The sequence below is a fragment of the Hylobates moloch genome, unplaced genomic scaffold (assembly GCF_009828535.3).
Source record: "Hylobates moloch isolate HMO894 unplaced genomic scaffold, HMol_V3 SCAFFOLD_18, whole genome shotgun sequence".
Taxonomy (NCBI): domain Eukaryota; kingdom Metazoa; phylum Chordata; class Mammalia; order Primates; family Hylobatidae; genus Hylobates; species Hylobates moloch.
The window spans coordinates 30,166,780-30,188,055 of NW_026652293.1; the positions used below are offsets into that span (position 1 = coordinate 30,166,780).

At 45.3% G+C, this 21,276-nt stretch overlaps 1 protein-coding gene across 2 annotated transcripts in view; it reads left to right on the top strand.

The window, feature by feature from the left end:
* Positions 1-21,276, top strand: part of NMNAT2 (nicotinamide nucleotide adenylyltransferase 2) — a 172,214-nt gene that overhangs the window by 147,841 nt on the left and 3,097 nt on the right. For both annotated transcript variants that reach the window (XM_032137067.2, XM_032137068.2), the window contains exons 9-10: positions 15,520-15,621; positions 15,754-15,821. In XM_032137067.2, coding sequence (XP_031992958.1) covers positions 15,520-15,621; positions 15,754-15,821 — 170 coding nt within the window. The remainder of the gene's footprint in view (positions 1-15,519; positions 15,622-15,753; positions 15,822-21,276) is intronic.

Here is a 21,276-nt window from a genome sequence, read left to right on the forward strand (position 1 = left end):
GAACCATTTCCTACAGGTGAAATTTTAAACCTCCTTTCAGTTCTAAATTAAGTGGCTTAATTAGCTTTTGCTTTCCTCGCTAATTCACAAGGAGCTGTGAAAGTCAAAAGTAATGCGGGCAAAGTTCTGTACAAGAGCTCGTCAAAGCTCTTTCAAGAATCCAGGCAAATCTGGGCAATTGACTGGGGCCCCATTTTATTGCGGAGGCCTGGGCCGTCCTGGAGGAATTTAGACGGAGGAGGTCAGCAGCTGTGACACAGCCTGGAGTGCTGTGGAGCAGGAATCCCTGGGGGTTAATTACTAAGTGTGATGGGTGAGGAGCCTCCTCTCAAGGGCAGACCCAGGCTTCCTGGAGCGTGAAACTTACACAATTTGGGGCCTTGCTGCAGGCCAATCCCTCTCTTCTCCTCCCAGTTAGATTGCTGACTTAGATTTCCGGTCCTCTAACTTCTCTCCAAAATGGCTAGTCTTGGTGTTGTCAGATACCAACATTATAGGACCAGGGAGAAGAGCCCCAGGTCTCTCCTTTTCTGATTGGTCCCTGGTGCTGAGACCAGGGTTGGTTGGTTAAGACAGAAAATCCGAGAAACCAGTAGCTGTTGATTTACCAGGGATGTGACAGCAGAGGTGGCGTGAACTCACTGGGTCAAATATGTTCCCACTTGACCACTTGGCAAGTCCCAGCCCCAACCCTCTTCCCTTTCTGGATTCCCCAGGGAGATCATAGAATTTCTGTCCCATCTGGGTGGTTGTGGAAAAAGGGAAGGGATTCTCCTATCCCATTTCCAATCCCCATCTGAGATGGATGACTTTGGAACATTCCCTGGAAGTCAGGGACAGGTGAGATAATGAACCAACAGCAAGATCAGGTGACCAACTAGTCCCCGTTTCTGCAAGACTTACCCAGTTTTAAAACTGAAATGCTAGGCCGGGCGCTTATTACACCTGTAATCCCAGCACTTTGGGAGGCCGAGGCGGATGGATCACGAGGTCAGGAGATCGAGACCATCCCGGCTAACACGGTGAAACCCGTCTCTACTAAAAATACAAAAAAATTAGCTGGGCGTGGTGGCATGCGCCTGTAGTCCCAGCTACTTGGGAGGCTGAGGCAGGAGAATTGCTTGAATCCGGGAGGCAGAGATTGTAGTGAGCTGAGATCATGCCATTGCACTCCAGCCTGGGTGACAGAGCAAGACTCTGTCTAAAAAATGAAATATGGAAATGCTCATATCCTGGGATTCTCCCTCAGTCCTGGGTTAGCCACCCTGGAGTCCCAGGACACCCATCCTAGCTATGCTCAGAGGGCACCATGTCACAGGCCACAGGGACCCCACATCTAGCTTGTCCAGGGTGGTGAGAAATCCAGTCCCCTGCAGAGGCAGCAGAAGGATTTGGGTGAAGCAGACCCTCAAGCTTGCTCCAGAGGGCTTTCTAGAGCCTGGAGCAGACCTGCTTCCCCACCCTGCCAGCCAACTGCTCAGTCTCCTGCCTCAACCCACAGCTGATCTGTGAGGTCCTTAGAATCATTGAGTCTGAGACAGGGGGAAAATTTTCAAGAAGCTGTTTCCTCACATAATGAGTGTGAATCTCAGTCTATGACAGAAGTGTGCCGGAAATATCATGTTAATGTATTTAAATCAAATTAACATTCCACTCCAAATCCCTATCCCACAGGGATGGTGGTAACTTTAGTCTCAGCCATTACTAATTAGCAGACCTGAAAGGCTCTTGCACACCCCGAACATGAGGACAGGCCTTCAATCTCAGTTCACCATGGTCACCACAGACATCTTCCCTGTCCAAGCCTTTGTGGTCCCTTGAAGTCAAAGGTGCCCTGCTCCACACCCACCTGGGGCCTCGTGCTGGGCCCCACTGTGATCACCAGGCCCATTCTCCTCTGAGGCTTTGCTCCTAGTGTGCTGTCCAGGAGAGAGGAGGAGTGAGCTCCACAGACTTCTAGCCTCTTCCTATTGTAGGGAAAATTGGTGGGAGGGCAGCAGAACCTCTTCTTTGTTCTTTCTATCACCAAGTCATCTTCCTTATTTTCTCTTCCCTCTTCAGGACATCTAATGAAATGTCTGTTTTTTTTTTTGTTCGTTTGTTTTTTGAGACAAGGTCTCACTATGTTGCCCAGGCTGGTCTCGAACTCCTGAGTCCAAGTGATCCTCCCACCTCGGCCTCCCAAAGTGCTAGGATTACAAACCTGAGCCACTGCACTAGGTTCAAAATTTCTTCAGTGAGTTTAAAGGCATTGACTTCAGGCCGGGCATAGTGAATCACGCCTGTAATCCCAGCATTTTGGGAGGCCAAGGCAGGTGGATCACCTGAGGTCAAGAGTTCGAGACCACCCTGGCCAACATGGTGAAAGCGCATCTCTACTAAAAATACAAAAAATTAGCCGGGCATGGTGGTGTGCACCTGTAATCCCAGCTACTTGGGAGGCTGAGACAGGAGAATCGCTTGAACCTGGGAGGCAGAGGTTGCAGTGAGCAGAGATCACGCCATTGCACTCCAGCCTGGGTGACAGAGCAAGACTCTGTCTAAATAAATAAATAAACAAATAAATAAAATAAAGTTATTGATTTCAAAGCATTCTGATTTTGTCCTGCAAATTCCTCCTGTAAAAGATGTGGCTGTCTGCTAGAAATAGAGCTGGCCGGCCAGGCACAGTGGCTCACACCTGTAATCCCAGTGCTTTGGGAGGCTGAAGTGGGTGGATCACTTGAGGTCAGGAGTTTGAGACAAGCCTGGCCAACATGGTGAAACCCCATCTCTACTAAAAGTACAAAAATCAGCCAGGCGTGGTGGTGCATGCCTGTAATCCCAGCTACTCCGGTGGCTGAGGCAGGAGAATTGCATGAACCCAGGAGATGGAGGTTGCAGTGAGCCAAGATTGTGCCACTGCACTCTAGCCTGGGTGACAAGACTCCAAAAAGCAAAAAAGCAAGAAAGAAGGGAGGCAGGAAGGGAAGGAAGGAAGGAAGAAAGGAAAGAAGGAAGGAAGGAAGGAAGGGAGGGAGAGAGGGAGGGAGGGAGGGGGAAGAAAGGAAAGAAAGAGAAAAAGAAAGGAAAGAAAGAAAGAAAGAAAGAAAGAAAGAAAGAAAGAAAGAAAGAAAGAAAGAAGAAAGAAAGAAAAACAGAGCTGGCAGAGGAGGGTATAGGGAGCACAAAACTACTTAGCACCTCAGTGAATTAGTCCACTGCCCTTATTTGGGGAAGGTTGGATCTCAAGGTCTGGAAAAGGAACATCTTTCAGGAGTGGGTACAGAATGAGCCCTGCTTATTGTACCAGCAAGTTCTACCACCTGGGGTTTGCCTGGAAATGGCCCGTTTTAGGAATTTCAGTTCCTAACCATGAGACTCTTGGAAGTGAGATATGTGAGACCTGCTTCTGTTTCAGGTTTCATTCATTTGCCCATTCATTCATCCCTTTCTTAGAGCACATTTCTCTTTATTATCTGGTGCCCTGAGTGATACTTGTTGACCACAGACTTTTGCTTGGAGACCATGAGGCCAAAACCCTGAAATCTGCTGTTAAAAGAACAACTTCAGCCGAATTAAATTTAAAAGAGTTTAACTGAGCAATGAACGATACATGAATCGGGCGGCATCCCATGCCAGAGCAGGCTCTCAGACTCCAGCGCAGCCATGTGGTAGAAGTTTTATGGACAGAAAAAGGAAGACGATGTCCAGAAAATGGAAGTGAAGTACAGAAACAGCCTTATTTGAACACAGTTAGAACAGCTGGCTACATTTGATTGGTCAAAACTTGGTAATTGGCACAAATGTAAGCTAAAGCCTGTTTACACCTCCACTTGTTATAGTTCACCATGTACACAGAGAAACCTTTAGGCCAAACTTAAAATATGCAGGGAGGCAGCTTTAGGCTAAACTTGATTTAACACTGCCCATGACTGGGGCCAGAAGGGCAGGAGGGAGATCAAAGCTTTTTCTTGGAAATGTCCTAGGCCCTGGCCCGGCACTCCAGCCTCTCATATCTTCTCCAAATATCTTCAGAAACAAGGCAGGAGGGAAGCCACTGGTACAAATGGGTCTGGGGAGAAAGCTTGAAGGGGCTGTGGAGCAGCCTGGCCTCCAGCCAGGCTGGAACTGGCTGAGACGTCTGTTGGACAGCAGGACTGCCAAGGCCTCCTCCAGCACCAACATACACTCTCTACTGAGTCAGTTTTGCTCTTTCTTTCACTTTGGATTCTTGAACCAAAGCCCTCCATCCAGAAATCTAATTACATGACTCATGGGATGACCCCATCCCCACCCCAAGCACATCCCTTGTGGCATTTCCCATTAGGCACAAAGATCCATTAGCCCACAGCAAATTCTGACCTTCTCTGACCAGTGACACACCCTTCCCCTTACATTCTGTGGAGAAAAAATTCCATACATAGTCATCGAGTTTCTCTCAAGTGTAATAGAACAGAGCTGCTGTATGGGAAATCAAGATCCAGACTTCTGGACCAGCCTTGGAGATCAGAACCCAGCTCCTGCCACCCCACTGCATTCCTGAGTTCTTTATTAGAGAACTAGTCTCTCCCAGGATACCTGCTCCTTTGCTTTGCTGCATCCTGACACCAGCATCAATGCAGGCATCCAAGCATGGATCAGGGACTATGGGAAGCCAAGGCCGAAGGCTACAGGGTCAACCATGGGCAGATTTGTGAAGCAGAAGGCATTTGCACTCACTCCTCTCCCCAAAACAAAACCTGTTGTGTAGGGATCCGATGCTGCCAGCTGCTTTGTCCATTACTGTGCCCAGCAGGCAAATTAATTCTGATTCAAGGCCAGGCACCGTGGCTCATGCCTGCAATCCCAGCATTTTGGGAAGCCGAGGCAGGTGGATCACCTAAGGTCAGGAGTTCAAAACCAGCCTAGCCAACATGGTGAAACCCCATCTCTACTACAAATACAAAAATTACCTAGGCGTGGTGGCAGTCTCCTATAATCCCAGCTACTCAGGAGGCTGAGGCAGGAGAATTGCTTGAACCTGGGAGATGCAGGTTGCAGGGAGCCGAGAGAGTGCCACTGAACTCCAGCCTGGGTGACAAGAATGAAACACCGTCTCAAAAAAAAAAAAAGAAAGAAAAAAGAAAAAAATAATTCTGATTCAAGCATTCCTTTCTTCAATCAATCTTTCAACAAATGCTTATTAAGTGCCCAGGATAAACGTAGCATGTATTTACCCTTGAGGCACTTGCAGTCTAAAAGTATCTTACTTTTCATTTTAATATTTCTTTATACTATATTAAATATAACATGTGAAAAGTTTAGAAGAGTTCCTGAACCTAGTAAACATTCCATAAATGTTGGCCATTATTCACTTATTTTAAAATATTTATTGAGCACCCAGCCATGTGAGAAAACAAAGTAGACAAAGTACCTGACCGTGCACTTTACTTTCTGTGGGAAGGGGTGGCCCTTGAGCTGGGCTTTGAATTGTGAGCAGGACTGGGTTAAGTAGGTGGAAAGAGAAGAGCTTTTTAAGGAGGGAAGAGGATATAAAAGATTCGGTGGGGGGAACAAGACCTTTGGGGAGATGGTTCTGGTTGGTTGAAATAGGTGGATTCTGGTATTTATTTGGGAAGGTATTAACTTTTGAGCAAGCAGCAAAATCATTAAGTTTAATGATTACATGTATTAGCTGCTCTCAAGAGTATTTGCATTTCAAATGAGCAAGAGTTAATATTTAACCCAAAAGAGTAAAAACTTGGGGAAGGAACATCAGCCACCAGAGGTGGCCACTGAGGGAATTGTTTTATCTTTTTTTCTTTTTGCACTCCTCAAAGCCCAGCATTCCACAGGCTGGTTCTAATTGGCTGTATCCTACATTTTTCCAGCCAACCAGCCATGGGCTAACTGCTTCCTACATCCATCAGCTATGGGAAAACAACCAAAGAAAATAAACAGAGGAAGAGCCTCAGGCATTAGCCACTCCAGAAGAAATCCCAGGGCCCCAGGATAAATGGAACAAAGACAAACATTTGGCTATTCAGGCTCAGATGGTTTTTATCAGACAGTCCAGCTCCAGCCAGGAAGCCTGATGGACTCTTGCACCCCAGGGATTAGGCCCCCGCACTGATACGAGTGATACCAAACGATACCAAATTACAGGCTCAGGGGAAGGAGGCTCAGCTCCTACCAATGGGAGATTCTGGCTGTTCTCATGTGAAAGGCACTGTTGGTTTGGTTTCCAGGCTGTTGACTTGAGTCTGGAATCCACTGCCTTCCCATACCCCCAGTTAAGTTGGCAGTGGGAGTGGGGATGATTTTATCTGGGAAGCCCCTCTTAAGAATGGTTCTCTCTCTCTTTTTTTTTTTTCATTAAGAGGGCCATCCTGGAAATGCATTTCCACCTGCTGGACTCTGACCCTACTAGTTTCCTCCCAGCCTTTCCTCCAGAGAGTGGCAGGGGCTAGAGCAAGGGTGGAGGATCCTTTACTGAAATGGAGGGAGCATGTTTCAGAAGCTGCTCATGTACTGCATGGCTTTTCTCACAAGTTCTCTCTTTGCATCTTTTAAAAGTCATCCAGAAGTATACTAAAATTATAATACTCTAAGGGTGATGTAGAGTACTGCAGCCTCCCAAGTAGCTATGGTAAGCTGGGGGAAAAAATAAGGTAGAATATATTTTTAAATAGAAATTTTTTTTAACCAAAAAAGTTTCAAGGCTGTGTGCGGTGGCTCACGACTGTAATCCCAGCACTTTGGGAGGCCGAGATGGGTGGATCACGAGGTTGGGAGATCGAGACCATCCTGGCTAATACGGTGAAACCCCATCTCTACTAAAAATACAAAAAAATTAGCCGGGCGTGGTGGCAGGCGCCTGTAGTCCCAGCTACTCGGGAGGCTGAGGCCGGAGAATGGCGTGAATCCAGGAGGCGGAGCTTGCAGTGAGCTGAGGTGGCGCCACTGCACTCCAGCTTGGGCGACAGAGCGAGACTCCATCTCAAAAAAAAAAAAAAGTTTCAAGTCACTACAATATGAGTCTTAAAAATGGATCTAGAAGAGGTGTGATGTGGAGGAAAGAGTCTTTAAGGTAGACCACAGTGGATTCCATTCACTCGTTAGCTGTGCAACTTGGACAGGTTATTAAATCTCACTGAGTCTTGGTTTCCCCATCTATGAAATAAGAACTGAGGCACATATCTCAGAAGACAGTTGTCATAAGGATTAAATGTGAAAGCTCCTAGTACTGTGCATGGCACATAGCAGACACCTTAATCAATGCTTCTTCCCCTCCTTCCCAATGGGCCCATGTGCATCCCTGACTATCCTTATCCAGAGAAGAAACACAAATGGGCTGCAGTCGCTGATGTACTGTACCTGAGAAGAGAGCACTGTTTGGGAGGGAAAGTCAGGCTTCAGAATGCTGATCTCAGGATGGCCCTGCAAAGGATCTTGCCAGTTAAGCCTGTTAGGGCAAATCCACATACATTGGATCCTGTTGCCAATGGAAGTTTCAAGCCCTCTGTTTAAAACACTCTAATGGCGTTTCTTTGCAATTGGAATGAAACCCCGTCTTCATCATGATCTGGTCCTTGGTTACTTTTCCAACCGCGGTGTGCCCTAGTCCCACCTAGTTTATTTGGACAGTTTTCCCCACCTCAGGGTCTTTGTACTAGCTGTGGCCTCATTGGGAATCCTCTTCTCCTAGATATCCCTGTGCCCATCCCTTCGTATCATGTAGGTTTCAACATAAAGGTCATTTTGTTTTATAATCAATATTGTACTTAACTCTACTTGATGTTTTCTTTTTATTTATTTATTTTCTGAGACAGGGTCACACTCTATACCCAGGCTAGAGTGCAGTGGCGTGATCATAGCTCACTGCAGCCTTGAACTCCTAGACTCAAGCAATCATCCTGGGGTCAAGCGATCCTCTTGCCTCAGCCTCACAAGTAGCTGGGACTCAGGCATGTGCCAACACACTCAGCTAATTTAAAATAAAATTTGCTTTTGTAGAGATGAGGTCTTACCACCATGTTGCCCAGGCTGGTCTGGAACTCATGGCCTCAAATGATCCTCCCACCTTGGCCTCTAAAAGTGCTGGGATTGCAGGTGTGAGACATCACACCTTGCCATGATGTTTTCTTATTTATGTATTTATTTGTTTATGATCTCTCCTTACTTGAAGGTAAGCCCTTTGAGTACAGGAAACTTGCCTGTCTTATTTGCCAATACCAGAACAGTGCCCAGTTCACCATAGACATGCTCAATAAAAGTTTGTTGAATGAAAGGGTACTTGAGAACAACTTGGTTGGAGGAGTTCAGCTCATAAGACAGTTTGCCTCCCCCACGGGATATGGCCCAAACTTTTGCCAGTTACCCATAATGTATTAGTCACTGTAAGATATTAGCCACCCAGTAACCTACTCGTATCTTCACAGCAGTAGATACAATTGAAAATAATCATTTGTTTAATGTCTCACACTAGGGAGTGATCTGTCGAAGAGATGAAGCCATATCTGCCTTGCTCAACCCTGCATCCGTAGTGTCTAGGAAAGTACCTGGCTAAGACCACAAGTCATCCGCCCACTCAAACCATCCCTTTAAATCCAGCAGAGCAGGGCAAGAGGCTGAAATTCAGCCTCTTGGAGGGATGATGCAAACTCTACGTTCCTTCCAAGAGCTCTGCTGCCTGGGTCATGAGTGTTTTCTCTTCCAAGGCCAAGTTGCTTCCTGCCTCAACATGTCTCATATCCTTCCCTTAGATTCCCCACATTTGGGGAAGCAGAGTCTACCCCCTCCCACATCCTCTCCCCATCCCTATCCCTACCTCCCCTGGGGAGCCTTTGACCAGAAGATGAAAAGATATGATCAAAGCTGTGCCTGTGAGCAGGAAGTAGAAGCAGGATAAATGTCACAGACCCCCACCTCTGAGACTCGACATATGCCAGTGCTAAACTGAGGGCCACTGTATGCTGCAGGGGGAGAAGATTGTGTCCTGATCCTGCCCACAGTGTGGGGTCACATTGGCCACCATCACGAATGAGATTTACCAATCAGGACAGTTCTACTGCATTGGCCACTCGCCCATCCCACCTCTCCACCCCCAAGGGCAAGACCCATAGAGAGCTCTTCGTGAAGACAGGAGGTGCTGGTCCCCTCGAGCAGAAAAAGAGTTCAGTTCCAGAGGCCTGGGCATACTCCTGCAGGCACCATAGGGAGGGGATCTGAGTGCCCTATGCTTCCTGGGGTCAGATGTCTGTCCTTACACCCCCTCACTCCCCAGGGCACAGGGGGAATGTCCTTATTCTTGCTGGACTTCTCAGAGGTTCTGAGGTAGCTGTCCCATGAGTATCTCATTTTGACCCCATCCTAAACCAAGCCAGAATATTAGCAGCTTAGGTAATTGTACATGTGATTTAAAGCAACAATTCCCAAAGGTGGGTGCACATCGGAAGGATTAGGGAGATTTGTAAAGAGAGAGGCTGCAACCCCTTGACACATGCTATATCAAAATTTCTCAGGTGAGGTCTGGGGAATATGTTTGTTGTTGTTGTTTATTTTATTTTATTTTTCACAAATAATACTTTTTATTTGTCACCCTTAAAAGTCTGAATTTTAACAGAGTCTTGGTCCAGTGGCTTTTATCCACCAGCTTGTTCAACTTTAGCCCCTGTCTCTCCCCCAGTGGTTTTTCCAGAGCCACTACCTTCACCACATCCTCTCCCCATCCCTATCCCACGATGTTAATGAAAACATCGTGGACAGGACAGATTGGCAAGCCTTTCCTGTTTTCCAATGCTGTCTGGGATCAATTTATTGATCACTTCTTTCAAGTCATTTGTCTACAACAACTCCTCTGCCCCCACCCCGTCATGATTACCATCATCTTCTCCTAGATTTGGCAGACCTGTTGGTGCTAAGCCTAAGAGGTCTTCCATATCCGATTGCTGCCTCTTTTTAGTAAAACCAACGCAGAATAGATGAAGCAAATAGCCATTGGTAGTCTTGACATCAGCCTGAGCTTCAATCATGGTCTGCCATTTTTTTTGACCATGGAACACATTTTGTCACGGGTAAGATCCAGGCAATGGAAGTGAGTCAGGCAGTTTTTGCCCTGGAGATCTTCAGTAATTAGCTTGAATTTTCTAAATGCAACTTCAGCACTCTGCAGATTAGCAAGACTCACTTCAAATGCACAACCCTTGAGGCTATCACAACCCCATGCAATTTTGGTTTCTTGCATCCTTGGGACTGGTGTTTTTCCGTTATTTCTTATATGGAACATATAGCTGGTGTTTTTACATCATACCAGTCTTATAAAACGAATCAAGCACTCTCTTCTTGGCTCCCTTTTTGCCACTTTTTGTAAAGTGACTATTCTTGCCAACCACCTTAGTGCTGCTTAGAGAACCAAAAGGGTGAAAGTGCAACTCTGGTGAGAATTTAGACTTAAGGGGTGTTAGCGCACAAGGGATGCAGGTTTAATTAGGGTGGCCAGACAGAATCTCACCAAGAAGGTAATATTTAAGTGAAAGATTTTGAGCCAAGGAGCAACATAATTTGGCTTATATTTTAACATTATCAGTCTGGCTATTGGGAATAGATTAAAAAAGGCAAGAAAATAACAGGGAGACCAGAGCAATCCAAATGAGAGATGATAGAGGTGAACTAGTTTCCTAGTTCCGCAAACTTGGTGGCTTAGGACAATACATATTTATTCTCTTACAGTCCCAGAAGTCAGAAGTCTGAAATAGGTTTTACTGGGCCCAAAACAAGTTGTTGGCAAGGCCAACAACTCCAGAGAATCTAGGGGAAAATTGGTTTTCTTGACTTTTCCAGCTTCTAGAGCTGCATTTGTCACATTCATTGGTTAATGCTCCCTTCTTCCAACTTCAAGCTCCGCAGTGGAGCATCTTCAAATCTCTTTCTGCTCCATTTTCCCATTATCTTCTCTCTTCTGGGTCCAGTCTCCCTCTGCCTCTTGTAAGGTACTTGTTACTGCATTTAGGGCCTGCCCAGGTAACCCAGGATAATCTCAAGATCCTTAGTTTAATCATATCTGCAGAGTCTATTTTGCCATATTCACAGATTCCAGAGATTAGAACCTGGATATCTTTCAGGTTTGTTATTCAGCCTAACAGAAGAGGCTTGGACCAGTATAGAAGGGACAGACATGGTGAGAAATGAGCAGATTCTTGGATTTGTTTTGATGGTAGAGTCTATTGGACTAACTTATAGACTGAATGTGGGATATAAGAGAAAGAGAGGAATCAAGAAAAATACCAAAGCTTTGTGTCTGAGCAATTATAAGAAGATAATTTCTGCTGAATGTGGTGGCTCACACCTGTAATCTCAGCACTTTGGGAGGCTGAGGCAGGCAGATCACGAGGTCAGGAGTTGGAGACCAGCCTAACCAACATGGTGAAACCCTGTATCTACTAAAAATACAAAAATTAGCTGGGCATGGTGGCACGCACCTGTAATCCCAGCTACTCAGGAGACTGGGGCAGGAGAATCACTTGAACTCGGGAGGCGGAGGTTGCAGTGAGCCAAGATCGAGCCACTGCACTCCAGCCTGGGCAAGAGTGAGACTCTGTCTCAAAAAAAAAAGAAGAAGAAGAGAATTTCTATTTATAGAAAAGGTTATAGGAAAACCATTTCTTTGAGGACAGTGGATGGTTTAACTATTTGTTTATGTTAGCAGGTCCAGGGGCTCATGGACATATTAAGTTTGAGATGTCCTACCCAAGTGGGCATATTGAGAAGGCAGCTGATATATAAGCCTCCAGTTCAGGAGAGAACTTAATGCTGGAAACATTAATTTGGAAGCCTTTAGTGTGCTTTTAAAGCTTCAAAGTTGAATGAAATCATGAAGGATGTGAGTGTGAATAGAAAAGAAAAAACGTCCAGGGACTGAGGCTTGGAGGAGTCCAGTGGCTCAAAGTCAGATAGAAAAGGAGGAATTAGCATGGGGACCCAAAAAGGAGTAGCCACAGCCAGAGAGGTAGGACAACCAGGAGAGGGTAGTGTCCTGAGGCCTGGTGAAGACAGGCAATGGGGGCTTGAGGTGGGAAGGACAGCTAAGCTCCTGGAGGGAGATGGGTACTCACTGGACTGAGGGCACATCTCACCAACTCTAGCACCTAGTACCTTCCCTTCCCGAACACGCACACACGCACACACACACATGCACACACACAAATACCGTCCACCATGAATATTGTTTCTAAGCAGTGCAGCTCATTGAGCAAGGCCTGCTTTGGGGGCAAGGGACCCAGATTTTCTCCCATAATTATCCAAACAGGTGCTACAAAAACAGTGTCTGGCCAAAGGATCAGAGAGTATCTGTAGTCTCTGGCCTGAACCCCTGCCGTGATGCCCCAAAGCTGTAGATCTTGTCTCATAGATCCTGTCTCCCTCGACCCATCTGTGATTCCCAGGGACAAGTCTGTCACTGTTTTTGGAAAAGGAAACATCTTAAGCAGTAAGGACTCCATCTGCTTGCCACCCACTGAACAGCCTGGCACAGTTATACATTGGGTGCTCAGATCATTAGGTACTGAGTAGAGAGCAGCAGCTGCACTGATGTCACCCACAGGGCGATTCCCCCATGAGGACTGCTATTCTGAGCCATTATTTTCATGGTTTAAACTAGAATGCTCACTTTATATAGACCCATTATTACAAACATCATATATGAAACATTCATCAAGTTTACAGAATCAATTTGAAGGCAGATCCTATATTATGCAATCTATACTAGATTATCTTGAAACATCTACATAACCACGCAGCTTAGGAATCCCCATGGATACCAGCTTGGATAGATTCTCTCTTCTCTCCTGTCCTCCTTTCTTTTCCCTCCTCTCCTCTGCTCTTCTCCTCCCTTCTCTTTTCTATCTCTTTCTCTGCCAATTTCCCCAGAGCTTTAATTCATACTTAGACCACTGGTTTGCCAACTTTGTTGCATATTGATATTATCTGGGGAATTTAAAGAAATACTGCTGCCTGAGTCCGAGCCCCAGAGATTCTGGGTCTTTTTGTTTGTTTTTGTTTTTGAGATGGAGTCTCACTCTGTCACCCAGGCTGGAGTGCAGTGGCGCGATCTCGGCTCACTGCAAGCTCCGCCTCCCAGGTTCACACCATTCTCCGGCCTCAGCCTCTCTGAGTAGCTGGGGCTACAGGCGCCTGCCACCGCGCCCAGCTAATTTTTTTTGTATTTTTAGTAGAGACGGGGTTTCACCGTGGTCTCAATCTCCTGACCTCGTGATCTGCCTGCCTTGGCCTCCCAAAGTGCTGGGATTACAGGTGTGAGCCACCACGCCCAGCCCGAGATTCTGGTTTAATTGATCTTAGGTGTGAGCAGGGCTTTGGAAATGTTTAAAGCCCCTCAGGTGATTCTAATGTGCAGCCAAGTTTGAGAACCAGTGTCTAAGTAGTGAGTTCCAGTGCAATATCCTAAATGCCATGGCAGAAGGAGCTGGCTCTAACTCCCTGCCCTGACTCTCCCTACCATTTCTGGTTTATAAGACAAGAGATTTGGTGTCAGTTTACCTGATTTGAACACCACCAATAGATGCAGTGGGTTGTGCAATGCTCTGTATCTTCCAGATTACATGATCCAATGGGGGCTCTGATATTCTACATCTAGCTTTTTAACTTCTCTCTACGACTTTCCTCCTAAGACACCTTCAGCCAACTTTTTATTTCAGCGACATCAGAGCTCCAGCTGCAAGTTTAGGTCCAGTTGTAAGCAGTAGGAGAAGCAGGGTAAAGGTGGACAGAAATATTCAGAATATGCACACACAAACACACACACAAAACCAGTAAATCAGGCTTAGAAATGGAATTCTGCTGGTGTAGAAATCCTCTGGAGAGTAGGGGCCACCATGTCCCAGTATATCTGTTTTTGTGCCACTTGTTTAGAGAATTATCGGAAAAAACCTGGGTCCCTTGCCCTCAAAGCAGGTCTTGCTCAGTGAACTGTGCTGCTTAGAAGCCACCTACCTCCTCCTCCCTTCCCCCATCTAGGATCCGTAATTGGCAAGAGCTAAACAGCAATATGCTCAGGGTAGACCCAAGAGTATTAAATGCCATAACTTTCAGGCTCTTTCAAAATAAAAGTTGGCACAAATTTCCAGAAAGCAACTTGGTGATACGTCTCAAGAGCTTGAATTATGTACAGCTTATATCCTTTTATCCAATTATATCATTTCTTATCCTAAGAAAATAATCAGAGATATGATCAAAGATTTTTGTATAAAGATCTCATTAAAGTGTTATGTATAATTGCAAAAAATCAGAAGTAACTGTACACATAATGTAAAATATACAGATTATTAAAGGTTATGTTTTCAAATAATTTTTAACAATGTAAGAAAATGCTCAAAATATAATGCTAATGAAAAAATGTAGGTAAAATGACTAATTTTATAGTTTAATCCAATTGTGGATATATACACCTACTTGCAGAGAGAAAAAAAACTACAGATATACACTAGACCATTCACATTCACTATCTGGATTGTGTGACTGTGATTGATTTCTATTTTTTTTTTCTGGATTCTCTAAGCTTGCATTACATCTACAGTCAGAAAATAAAAATGTTATTTCTTTTAAATGAAAAGAAGGTTTTGGCTAGGTGCAATGGCTCACGCCTGTAATTTCAACACTTTAGGAGGCTGAGATGGGAGGATTACTTGGGTTCCAGAGTTTGAGACCAGCCTGCACAACATAGCAAGAGCCCATCTCTTCAAAAAAATAATTTTAAAAATTAGCCAGGTATGGTAGTATGTGCCTGTGGTCTCAGCTATTTGGGAGGCTGAGGTGGGAAGATTGCTTGAGCCCAGGAGGTTGAGGCTGCAGTGAGCCATGATTTTGCCACTGCACTCCAGCCTGGGTGACAGACTGAGACCATGCCTTAAAAAAAAAAAAAAGTTTCATTTCTCACATGGCACTGAGCTTCTATCAAAGGCTGATCTCTGAAGTGACCCTAATCATCATCATCATCTCCCTATCACAGCCTGGGTGCCCAGTGAGGAATTCCAAGAACTTCTAGTTCTAGCTCTTAGCTACCCCTTGAGTCCCACAAAAGTTTTTATGAGGGTGAGCCAGAAGAGCATTTAGTCCCTCTCATGACGTCCATCTGAGGGCTCAAATGTGCTTGCTGAACAGAGGGATCTGTTTCGCTCCAGAGGGTATTTACCAGGTAAGGACGCGATGTCATTCATGTGATTCTGCAGCATTGTGAACTCAGTGGGAGCCTCAGGAGTTGGAGAGATCTTGCCCAGACATATAAGAGTTCATTTATTCCTTAAGTCTAGTATTTATTAAGTGACTTCTGTGACCAGTCAATGCTTTCACTTATTCTGTTAACACTGTTAAGGGTTGTTCCTTGAAGGAGCTGGCTGATGGGGCTGAGAAGAAGGCCAGTTTGGGTCTAAAGCTTGGGGCTCCATGTGGAAGAATGGAAGCGGATTCTGCCATGCTAAGCAGTTTCTTGGTAGGAGTTTGGGATCAGAGTTTCACCAGAGGGCCCTCTCTCTGTTTCTTTAGATGGAGGTGATTGTTGGTGACTTTGGGATTGTGGTGGTGCCCCGGGATGCAGCCGACACAGACCGAATCATGAATCACTCCTCAATACTCCGCAAATACAAAGTGAGTCCTCCATCCTGCTAGTGCATCTGTGATATGGCCCTTCTCTGAGAGTCCTGGCAGCTGGAGGAGTGAGACAGCAAAAGGAGTTTAGTGGGAGGGACTGGCAACTGACTCTCTCTGCTCTCTCCTCAGAACAACATCATGGTGGTGAAGGATGACATCAACCATCCCATGTCTGTTGTCAGCTCAACCAAGAGCAGGTATGTTTGACAAATGGCCAGAGAGACTTTAGTCAAACTGTCTTGACTTTCCTCCATCAAACCTTTCCTCCATCACATAACTAACACATAACTTTCCTCCGTCAAAGATGACCCGAAGATTCAGGCAGACATCTGCCGCCCTGGTGTTTAGCTTCCTGTTTGGACCTCGTTTGTTCCCAGCCATTTTACCCTTTTTTTTTTTTTTTTTTTGAGACAGAGTCTCACTCTTGTTGCCCAGGCTGGAGTTCAATGACGCAGTCTCGGCCCACTGCAACCCCTACCTCCTGGGTTCAAGCAATTCTCCTACCTCTGCCTCCCGAGTAGCTGGGATTATAGGCACATGCTACCACGCCCGGCTAATTTTTGTATTTTTAGTAGAGATGGGGATTCCACCATGTTGGCTAGACTGGTCTCGAACTCCTGACCTCAAGTGATCTGCCCACCTCAGCCTCCCAAAGTGCTGAGAATACAGGCGTGAGCCACTGTGCCCAGCCCCAGCCATTTACTTTTCAAAGGGGGGACAGTCCATTAGCTAGTCTTAGCTGCTTTAAGGGGAAAAGAGGGTGTTTTCAGTTGTGGACTCTAGTTGGAGGTACTTATGGAATAATATTTGACAAGGGTACAGGCTAAGCTGCCAAAACAAAAAAAAATCCAATATTCAGAATTTTAAATGTTAGATGTTTAGTTCCCTCTTACTGAAGTCAAAGATGGAATCTATGGCCTCGTCCATATGAAGCTTCCATCTCTGGGTGCACAGCCGCTGCAATGGTGGCTCTTCTCAGCCAGTGGAAAAAGGCAAAGTGAAGCCTATGGCAAGATTTGTCTTTAAGGTGACCCAGAGTTGCACATACCACTTCCCTTTGTATCACACTGGCTCAGGGGTGAAGGATGGCTGGGAAATAGACTTTGCAGCTAGGCAGCCACATGCCCAGATAAAACTCAGGATGCTCTATTACTAACCCAAAGAAGGAAAGAATGGGTATTAGGGGTCAGTTACCAATTTCTACCACAAATCCAAAGTGGAAATGTTGAGTGGAATGGTGAAATACATGGAATATAGAGGCTTAGAAGTGTAAAACTGAAAGCCACGAACATGCAAGTGTCAATTAAAATTCTAGATGTGGACAGGCCGGGCGCGGTGGCTCACACCTGTAATCCCAGCACTTTGGGAAGCTGAGGCAGGTGGATCACGAGGTCAGGAGATCGAGGCCATCCTGGCTAACACGGTGAAACCCCGTCTCCACTAAAAATACAAAAAATTAGCCGGGCGTGGTGGCGGCCACCTGTAGTCCCAGCTACTTGGGAGGCTGAGGCAGGAGAATCGCTTGAACCCAGGAGGCAGAGCTTGCAGTGAGCCAAGGTCACGCTACTGCACTCCAGCCTGGGTGACAGAGTGAGACTCCGTCTCAAAAAAAAAAAAAAATTATACGTGTGGACAAGCTCACAGAAAGAGTCAAGAAGAGAAAACTATGGGGAACACTGCAAACATTTTAGCATTTAATAGAAAGTGAAAAGGCAGTTAGAAACCACCGGCAGTGGTGGCCCAGAAGCCAAGGTGAGAGAGGGGACAAAGATGGAGAGCATTGCCATCTGTGTCACATCTTTCAGAGAAATCAAATGAGACCAGGACTTTAAAAAGTAATTGCCTTCTTCCCTGGAAGGCAATTACAGAGACACTCACAAGGCTAACATCCACTGTGAGGTGAGGGCAGAAGCAATGGGCAATAGGGGAGAGGGGCAGGATGTGGTTCCAAACGTGGCTGCACATTAGAGTCGCCATGCAGAGTTACACAACAGTACAAATTCCTGTGTCCTGCCCAGTCCCACTGAGTCAGAATTTATGGGGGGGTGGGCTTAGGAATCTGCTTCTGAGCCATAGGTACACACACTTTTTCAAAAAGCTTAACTATGTGAGGAGGCACTTAGGAACCTAGCTTGCAAGGTCAGGGTGTAACCGCCCAAGGGGTTCACCTTGCTCGCTGCCTAGACAGAGCAGATTCATCAAGACAGGGGAATTGCAATAGAGAAAGAGTAATTCACGCAGAGATGGCTGTGAGGGAGGCCAGAGTTTTATTATTATCAAATCAGTCTCCCTGAGCATTTCGGGAGCAGAGTTTTTAAGGATAACTTCATGGGTCGGGGAAGCCAGTGAGCCAGGAGTGCTGATTGGTCAGAAATGAAATCATAGGGAGTCGAAGCTGTCTTCTTGCACTGAGTCAGTTCCTGGGTGGGGGGCCGCAAATTCAAATAAGCCAGTTTATTGATTTGGGTGGTGCCAAGCTGGTCCATCAAGTGCAGGGTCTACAAAATATCGCAAACACTGATCTTAGGAGCAGTTTAGGGAGGGTCAGATCTTGTAGCCTTCAGCTGCATGACTCCTAAACCGTAATTTCTAATCTTGTGGCTAACGTTAGTCCTACAAAGGCGATCCAGTCCCCAGGCAAGAAGGAGGTCTGCTTTGGGAAAGGGCTGTTATTGTCTTTTTTCAACCATAAACTAAGTTTCTCCCAAACTGTAAACTATAAACTAAGTTTCTCCCGAAGTTAGTTCAGCCTACACCAGGAACAAGGACAGCTTGGAGGTTAGAAGCAAGATGGAGTTGGTTAAGTTAGATCTCTTTCACTGCCTGAGTCATAATTTTGCAAAGGTGGTTTCAAGGGCAGTGCATGCATTGAAAGGCAGTGAGCTGGTCTCCAGCGAGGTCTCATAGGCAGGGCTCAGATGCCTTTTAGAATCTATGTATGTGGAGGAGTATATGAATTTTTAGAAATAGTTCGTTTGGGTCTGACACCTAGACTATTGTGTTAGGAGAGAACAGGAAGCAGCCAGACCAAGGCTGGAAAAAAACTGTGCAGAAGCCAAAATGTGTCACTGGAGTCCTTTATACCTGTTGGTGCCTCTCCTCCATGGGCTCCTGTAGGAAGGAAAAGATGCAGTGAATCCCAAGAATCCCTGGAAGAGGATTCATACTCTTGAGGCCAGCGTGCAGAGGAACCCAAAAGGATAAACTAAGGATAGTTCTAAGAGGAAAGCTTCTAACAATAATTGCTCACATTAAAACAGACGAAAGACCCCAAATAAATTGCCTAGCATTATGCCTCAAGGAACTAGAAAAAGAAGATCAAACTAAACCCAAAGGAAGGAAATAATAAAGATTAGAGCAAAACTAAATAAAGAATAGAAAAACCATAGAAAAAATTATAAACGAAAGAGTTGGTTTTTTGAAAAAAATAAACAAAATTGACAAACATTTATCTTGAAAAAAAGATCTTTGAAAAAAGACTCAAATATATAAAATCAGAAATGAAAGTGTAGACATTATAACAGATGTCTCAGAAATAAGATGGATCATAACAATTATATGCAAACAAATTTGGTAACCTAGAGGACATGGATAAATTCCTTTAAAAAGATAATCTGGCAAGATTGAATCAGGAATAGCCTGAACAGACCAATAACAAATAGATTGAAGTAGTAATTAAAAACCTCCCAACAAAGAAAAGCCCAGGACCAGATGACTTCAGAGCTGAATTCTACCAAATTTTCAAAGAATAATTAATACCAATACTTCTTTTTTTAGACAGAGTCTCACTCTGTCACCCAGGCTGGAGTGCAGTAGCCTGACCTTGGCTCACTGCAACCTCCACATCCCGGGTTCAAGTGATTCTCCTGCCTCAGCCTCCCAAGTAGCTGGGACTACAGGTGCCTACCACCACGCCCAGCTAATTTTTGTATTTTTGGTAGAGACAGGGTTTCACTATGTTGGCCAGGCTGGTCTTGAACTCCTGACCTTGTGATCCACCCACCTCAGCCTCCCAAAGTGCTGGTATTACAGGCGTGAACCACTGCGCCCGGCCTATACATTTTAAACTCTTCAAAGAAATACAGCTGGAAGAAATACCTCCTAGCACATTCTACGAGGCCAGCATCGCCTTTGATACCTAAGCCAGATAAAGACACCACAAGAGGCCAGGCACAATGGCTCACACCTGTAATCTTAGCACTTTGGGAGGCCAAGGCAGGTGGATCACTTGAGGTCAGGAGTTCAAGATGAGCCTGGCCAATATGGTTAAACTCCATCTCTACTAAAAACACAAAAATTATCCAGGCATGGTGGCACGTGACTGTAATCCCGCCTACTTGGGAGGCTGAGGCAGAAGAATCACTTGAACCCAGAAGGCAGAGGTTGCAGTGAACTGAGATCATGCACCGCTGCACTCCAGCCTGGGCAACAGAAAAAAAAAAAAGACACCACAAGAAAAGAAAACTGTAGGCCAATATTTCTGATAAGCATTGATGTAAAAGTCCTCAATAAAATATTAGCAAATTGAATTCAACAACACAACATGAAGCTTAGACATGATGATCAAGTAGGATTTATCCCTGGCACACAAGGCTGGTTTAACATATGCAAATCAGTCAATGTGATACATCACATAAATAGACTGAAAGATAAAACCACATGACCATATCAATTGATGCAGATAAAGCATTGGACAAAGTTCAACATCCTTTCTTGATAAAGATTCTTAACAGTTTAAATATGGAAGGAAAGTTCCTCAACATAACAAAGGCCATTTTTTAAATTTTTAAATTTTTTTATTTTTTTTTTTGAGATAGAGTCTCATTCTGTCACCCAGGCTGGAGTGCAGTGGCACAATCTCGGTTCACTGCAACCTCCGCCTCCCGGGTTCACACGATTCTTCTGCCTCAGCCTCCTGAGTAGCTGGGATTACAGGCGCACACCACCATGCCTGGCTAATTTTTTGTGTATTTTTGGTAGAGACAGGGTTTCACTCTGTTGGCCAGACTGGTCTCGAACTCCTGACCTCATGATCTGCCTGCCTCAGCCTCCCAAAGTGCTGGGATTACAGGCGTGAGCCACCGCGCCCAGCAAAGCAATTTATTTATTTATTTTTTAAAAGCCCACAGCTAACATTATAATCAATGGGGAGAAAATGAAAGCTTTTCCTCTAAGACCTGGTATAAAGCAAGAATGCCCACTATCCCCACTTCCATTCAGCATAGTACTGGAAGTACTATCAATAGCAGTTAGACAGCCAGGCGCGGTGGCTCACACTTATAATCCCAGCACTTTGGGAGGCCGAGGCAGGTGGATCGCTTGAGGTCAGGAGTTAAGAGACCAGTCTGGCCAACATGGTGAAACCCTATCTCTAATAGAAATACAAAAATTAGCTGGGCATGGTGGCTTGTGCCTGTAATCACAGCTACTCAGGAGGCTGAGGCAGGAGAATCGCTTGAACCCAGGAGGCTGATGTTGCAGTGAGTCAAGATCACACCATTGCATGTCTGCCTGGGTGACAGAGTGAGACTCTGTCTGAAAAAAAAAAAAATCCTTAAAAATAAATTTAACCAAGGAAGTGAAAAATCTGTACACTGGAGTATATATAAAACATGGATGAAAGAAATTGAAGACAACACAAATAAATGAAAA